Genomic DNA, 6,973 nt, shown 5'->3' with positions numbered 1-6,973 from the left:
AGTACCAGTTCCCCTTTTCTCCAACCCCCTCCACTCCCCCAGGATTTTGCAGAGTCCAGCCAAGCCGGACCTCTTTGAATAGGAGAGAGCATCTACGGGAGGAGTGGAGGCCTAGGACGCCTGGAGAGGAGTCTCTTCCCCCACTGTTGGGAGGCAACCTCCAGGGGCCTGGGGGTCTGGAATGAGTTGTAAATGTTGTTCCTGTTATCAAGCACTGTCCTGCTTGGCGAGAAGTGTCACTGGTACTCTGGGAAGCTGGAAACAGAAGCTTCCCCTCCCTCGAGCATCTGAGGGGGAGGGGAAGACCTGCCAGAAAAGCTATTTGCTGGGCCCTGGCGACAGGCTGTGCAGATGGATCTCGGCTGTTTCCTGGGGCAGGAGGACATCTTGCATCCAGGGATGGTTCTGGATTTCTTCGAAGGATGGCCGATCTGACGGTCTCAGGGCCAAGCACCATCTAATGAGATGCTGACACTCTGCAGAAAGCAAGACAGACAGAGGTTACAAATGACTCAACCTGTTTCTGCGATGCAAAGGTCTTGCTCATTTGCTTCCCCGGGGCCCACGACAGTCTGGGGTCCAACAGAGACCATGAACCTCCTAGAGCTAGTTTTCGATGGGAAGGTATTAACCATAAGAGCTGGATCTTCCAACTTGCTTTCAGCTAAAAAACAGCTCCCCTCTTAAACCTGTGGTTTTCAAACTTCAATAGCTGGGGCCTTTCCCACGACACCCACTCACTAGAAATAGGAAGAATGATGACAAGGGATATTTTGATGAGACATCAGTGAGCATGATGAGGTGATTCAATTCACCTACAACTTACAAATATGAACACCACCCACAATGAGGTCACTGGAACCACAATAGTTAGAGAGTCTGCCTTAAGGGGAGAAGGCTCAAAGAACCCTCAACTTTTCACTCTGTGGCAAAATAGCCAGGAGCCGAGGGATCAGGACTGCTGGCACAAAAACAAAAAACAAAATAACAAAAAAAAAAAACCAGCTTTCGGCCAAACTAGATGGTCTTTTCTTCACAATATTCTCACACATGGTCTTCCTATGGCCTCCCAGGGAATGCTCAACACAAACCATTCAATTCCTGAGCGCTAGCTCTCCGGAATCACTGGCCTAGGACTCTGCTAAGCCAAGGGTCAAGGCATCCCCTGGAGAGGGGAAGCTCTCCAGAATTCAAAGACTGTCCCCTGAGGCCTAACCGTCTTGTGATTCCTGCTTCTCTTCAACAAGGGGCTTCCCAAAAGTTACCTGAAGAGACCCTCTGCCTGAAGAAAACTTGGCCCCTGATGATCTCTTCATCATGCTCAAAAGGAATATCTCCACAGACCATATCATACAGCAGGATCCCCAGAGACCAGACGGCGGCCGACCTGCCATGGTAGCGATGGTAGCGGATCCACTCTGGGGGACTATACACTCGGGTCCCTGCGAGCCGGGGGAATAGAAAGGAAAACACACTTTTAGCAAAAAGAAACAAGGCAACGCATATAGCGAATGACTCTTACAAAATAACAGCACCACTCCACTTCTCCCGGGACAGGAGCTGGGCTAACTCTATCTCCCCCCTAGGCTAAAAGGAGTGGATGAGTGGCATCTTTCCAACACAAGGCCTTACCCACCTCTCTACCAGCCCAGACCATACACCAAAATTCTTTACAAACTGCTCCTACAGACAAACAGCGCTGGCCACAAACCCAAAGCCTGAGGCCCGCATGCGCTAGGACCACCCACAATGGGACGAAGGGATGAAAGTCTGCACAACCCAGGGAGGTATCCCAGAATATCCTGAAACTGCATGAAGGTGTCCCGGGAGCCTGGGTGATTCTCTTCTCAGCTGCCATCCAGTCCAGGGCCCTTATACAACATACTACATCCTAAAAGACAGGGTGCCCTTTGAGAGGCCTTCCTCCCCCCCGCTCTGAGCGCTGCGACAGACATCCACACCCTGTCTTCCCCCCACTGCAAAGGTAGACAGCGCTGCAGAGCCGGTTTCAGACCACGTGATTCCTGTTTACAAACTTTGGGTTGTAAAAAAAAAAAAAAAAAAAGGTGGGGGCCATTCCGCTTGTGCTCACCAGGGGGCAGCAAAGACTCGGAGGAAAAAACAAGGGAGGACCCGGCCAGCCATTAACTGTTAAATACAAAAAAAATGCTGCCCAACCCAGCGTCCTCCAAGGGCAAATAAACACAAACCACAAGCCCCAGTCACAAGTTTTGAAAGGCTGTAGTCGGTTAGGTTAAGCCGCTCAGATGATGACCCACCCTCCTTTGCTTTGATCTCAGGCTCTCTATTCCATCTTTTCTGAAAGAACCCGCTCCAAGCCCCTCCCTAGGGTAGGTTTTCATCCTCTCTGCGGAGACACCCAACTAATTTTCAAACCAGCAAGAGATCTTATTTCACAACATTCATTCCCGACTCCCTCACCCCACAATGCCCAAAAAAATAAATAAATAAATAAATGAGGAGGAAGCACAATAAAATGAGTTATTTAGTGAAACTACTGTTTCTATCCCTTTATCCGTCCCTAGATCAAAGGGGAGAGAAACTGCAGCTCTAAAAACTACATCACAGAAAACTCCTTTATAAAACAAAACAAAAATTACAAAGCCGGCGTCAATTTTCATCTCTCCCGCTCTCTCCCCCCCCCCCCCCCCCCCCATCCCTTTCCTGGCGGGGAAACTGGGTCAGACTTCAGAAATCTGGGCTACGGCCGGTTGCCCACAACCTCTTATTCATCGGAAAAGCTTGGAACCCACTGAATTCCACTTAAAAAATAAAATCATGCCAGAAACATGACAGGTTCAGCTGGCTGGAAATCTCCGGCTTTACTACGCTGGGAAGCTCTTCTTCGCCCCACCCCTGCTAGCATCGAGCCAGGCGGCCCGATGACCTTTACAAAGGGCCGAAGAGGGAAGCCGGCCGAGGCCTCCAGGCAAGGCCAAGTCACCTGGGCAGCTCCCTCCCCGGCCTGGCTCACCATCGAAGTCCGTGTAGACGGTGTCCTTGAGCAGCGCCCCCGACCCGAAGTCGATGAGCTTGAGCTCGCCGCGATTGAGGTCGATGAGGATGTTCTCGTCCTTGATGTCGCGGTGGAGCACCCCGCAGTTGTGGCAGTGCCGCACAGCCTCCAGCACCTGCCAGAAGAAGCTGCGGGCCAGCTCCTCCTGCAGAGCCCCCCTTTCCGTGATAAAGTCGAAGAGGTCTTGCACCGGCTCGGGCCTCTCCAGGATCAAGACGAAACTGTCGGGCCTCTCAAACCAGTCCAGGAGCCGAATGACGCCGGAGAAGCCCGAGCTCACCTTCTTCAGCAGGACCACTTCCATGGGCACTCGGGTGCCATTGGGCTGCAGGGGCGAGGGGGCTACGTCAGGGCGGGAGTCGGAGGGGACCCCTCACCCCACCCCATCCTTCAGGGTCGCTCACTCCAAGGCACTCACCAGCTCTCCCCAATCGGAAATCCGGTCCTTCTCCACGTGCTTGATGGCCACCTGGAAACCCCCCCAAAGAGGCTCCATTAGGTCCTCTCGCCGGGGCCAAAGCACACCCGAGAGTCTCCCGCCCGGCGCGCCCTCCCCACGGCGGGGCGCCCACTCACCGGCAAGTTGTCGGCGACCCGGATGCCTGAGTAGACCGAGCCGAAGCCGCCGCTGCCCAGTAGCGGGCCCACCTGGTACTGCGACTCCAGGGGCTCCTTCTCCTTGCCTAGGAAAGGGGGAGGCAAAGGGGACTCAGTGCCGGCCCGTGAGGGCCCCCCCTCCAGCTCCCAACCCTAGGGGTCTAGCCGCCTCCCCATCCCGGGATGGGGGGTGGGGGGTGGACGCTCACCGGGCGCCAGCTTGGTGGCGTGCAGGTCGTTGCAGGGCGCGGTGCGCAGGTGGGCAAGCGAGTTGATTTTGGACAAGAGCATCCCAACCTCCAGGGTGTCGGCGTAGGGACTGTGTCTGGAGGAGCTGCTGCAGGAGCTGGGGCTGGGGTTATGCCGGTGGCTGTGCCGATGGCTGGAGCTGAGGCTGCGGCTGGCGTTGCGGCTGCGGCTGCGGCTGGCGCGGAAGGCCGAGGGCGAGTCGGAGGACGACTGGGGGCGCTGCCGGGGCTGGCGGCTGGCGGACACGCCGGCGGGGTCAGTCAGCGCCGAGGGCGGCGGGGTGGGCGGCTCGTGGGGCTCGTGCGGCAGCGCCGCGGCACTGGGAGCTTGTAGCTGCTGCTGCTGCTGCTGCCGGTCCCGCCACCGCCGCCGCCGCCGCCGCCGCCGCCGCTGCCGCCAAGTCCTGTCGGGCCTCCTCCGCCACCGCGGCCGCTGCAGCAGACGCCCGGCTCGCCCAGCCGCCAGGAGTAAAGGGGCGGAGCGCGCCGGCGGTGGCGGGGGGGGGGGGGTCGCGGGCGGGCGGGGATGGGGCGGGGCCTCTCCGGGAGGCCTAGGCGGGGAGCCCGGCTGCCGGGCCGGCTGAGGGAGGAGAGGGGGTGGGGAAGCGGCGGGACAGGGCGACTCCCCTCGGCCCCCGCCCCGCGCGCTCCTTCGCCGCGCCCCGGCCCCGCCCCCGCCGGCGCGTCTCCAGCCAACCAGAAGCTGACTGATCTGCATAACGCGGCGCGCCCCGCCCACGCCCCGCCCCGCTCTCGCGGTCAGAATGGTCTCTACGCCGCCACGACGTGGCGGGAAGGAAAAGGCGCCAAAATGGAGGGGGAGGGGCGCGGGGCGTGAGGGGAGGCGGGAGCTGGGTGTCGAGCCGCGAGGGAGGAAGGATGGGGAGGGGCGTATCGATTCAAACCCAAACAATAACAAAGCCATCAAAGGCCGCCGGAGGCCGGCTCTGCGGCTCTCTGTTTCTCGGAGGTTTTTGGGTCAAGGGCTCGAGCTGGAGCATAACAAGTTGCGCGGGGACGACGGGCGTCGGTGTGTCAGGCGGGGAGGCCGGCGCGCCGGGGAGTGAGGGACTGGGGGGGGGGGGGCGGGGTGCCGACGAGGGTGGTCCTCCTGTGTGACTCAGACCCGAGACCTCCAAGTCGGCTTGGGCGGCTTCACGAGGCGCTGTGGGCTCGGGTTGGGTCCTCGGGGGTTGTGTGTTGGGGGCGCGTGGGGGGCGAAGGAGCTGCAAGATGTGAGTCACGGCGGTTTCACCGAGGGAGTGGAGGTGTCACAGGCCTGGAATAAAACCGGGGGAGAGCTCGGCTTATTCGGGGGAGGGGTCCAGATCGCGGTTGTTCCAGCTGGTGGAAAAAAAATCAGCCCCCAGATTCTCGAGCCGGCGTTTATTTTAAAAATGCAGGCAAGTACCAGTGAATCCTGATTCCTGAGAAGTGATGTGTGTTAGCGTGCCCGGCAAAGAGGAATCACGAAACAAATGTTGGTATTATGATGCCAGATGCTGTCTCAGCCCCTCCTGTGAGGGCGGGAGAAAGAGGAAAATTCCTCGCCGAAAACGAGGGTGGGAGGGCGCGCTTGATTTAATCAGAGTTTTCGCGTTGTGTTCACCTTTTCATCAGCCTGTTATTACCAGTCTGGCAATACTAGCAATCATTGGCTGCACCGAGTCTCGTCTCAAAGGAAATCCCCCCACTCGCTGCCCCACCGTGGAAATAACGCGCAAAACTGGCCAAATCCACTTCCAGCCTTTGTCCTTTTAAACTTCACGTCGAGTTGATAACGACGTGTGAAATGAGTCCATTAAAATTCTGTGTAATCCATACATCGAATCGTCGGTGGCCTAAGTCATCGAAAGCTAACTGCATCCCGGGTTAATATTTTTCAAGTGCCTGTCACTTAAAGGAGAAATGGAAGTTCGAGGATCTTAGCTGTAGCGGCAGTCCCTGGTGAATTTAGGTGTTTCCTTAAAAGTTTTCGCCGGCGCTTGTTTTAGAAAGATGTGCCCCGATGATAGTTCAGCTTTTACAAATCTATCTTCTAAAATATTCCATTCTCCTCTTGTTTGTGTTCTGTGGCCTAACTCTTATGGTTGGTGACTAGGAGAAAACCCAAGAGAACAAGAATTGCTCCCTTTTGTTCAGACAGGAAAATGACACATAAATAGGATGACACAGGGTCATACAACAATGACCCAAATGCAACTTGGGAGTGTTCAAAGATTGCCTTTCATCAGGGTCTACGACTGTCCTTGGTACTAAGACATCCAGTGTAAATGTAAGCGACCCAGCTCTTCCAATCCCCTTTACCCTGTTCTCCTTTTTCGAGCCCTACAGGACAACCCCGACATGCCCCCACTCACCCAGCACTTGCCAGACTTTCTGCCTTTCCAGAGGCGTCCAACCTATTTCCGAGGGCATCCTAGGGATGCCCTCACCTCTTCACTTTTTTTTTTTTCAACGTTTATTTATTTTTGGGACAGAGAGAGACAGAGCATGAACGGGGGAGGGGCAGAGAGAGAGGGAGACACAGAATCAGAAACAGGCTCCAGGCTCCGAGCCATCAGCCCAGAGCCCGACGCGGGGCTCGAACTCACAGACCGCGAGATCGTGACCTGGCTGAAGTCGGACGCTCAACCGACTGCGCCACCCAGGCGCCCCACCTCTTCACTTTTATTTAAAGCCTTTCCAGCCTCCAGGACACCAGACTGTTAAACAACGCCAAGCCTTCTTCACTGTCCACTCCACTCATCTGACAATCATGTGTTTGGCTTTTTATTTTTTTTAGATCTCCTTGTTGCTTAACTCCTCAATTAGTTAGTTATACCTTGTTTCCCTATTCTTTGAACATTATATATATTTATATATTTTTAAAGTATTTTATTATTTTTTTAATGTTTATTTATTATTTATTTTTGAGAGAGAGACAGAGTGTGAGAGGGGAAGGGGCAGAGAGAGAGAGGGAGACACAGAATCTGAAGCAGACTCTAGGCTCTGAGGTGTCAGCACAGAGCCCGATGCCGGGCTTGAACTCCTGAACTGCGAGATCGTGACCTGAGCCAAAGATGGATGCTCAATGCCCTGAGCCACCCAG

The 6,973-nt window shown here is 55.8% G+C and overlaps 1 protein-coding gene across 1 annotated transcript; it reads right to left on the bottom strand.

Moving 5' to 3' along the window:
- Positions 1–40: 40 nt before the first annotated feature.
- PIM1 (Pim-1 proto-oncogene, serine/threonine kinase) lies at positions 41–4,329 on the bottom strand. Its single transcript, XM_040473370.1, has 6 exons — positions 3,844–4,329; positions 3,614–3,720; positions 3,456–3,506; positions 2,996–3,362; positions 1,266–1,442; positions 41–476 (listed from the first exon to the last, which is right to left on the bottom strand). Exons 1-6 carry the CDS (start codon positions 3,923–3,925, stop codon positions 319–321), a joined length of 942 nt encoding a protein of 313 aa, XP_040329304.1. The 5' UTR covers positions 3,926–4,329; the 3' UTR covers positions 41–318.
- Between the last annotated feature and the right edge of the window lie 2,644 nt (positions 4,330–6,973).

This window comes from Herpailurus yagouaroundi, unplaced genomic scaffold (assembly GCF_014898765.1).
Source record: "Herpailurus yagouaroundi ecotype Mexico unplaced genomic scaffold, PumYag 139, whole genome shotgun sequence".
NCBI lineage: Eukaryota > Metazoa > Chordata > Mammalia > Carnivora > Felidae > Herpailurus > Herpailurus yagouaroundi.
Note: the sequence above shows the minus strand (reverse complement) of the source record. Positions and strands in the feature narration are given on the sequence as shown.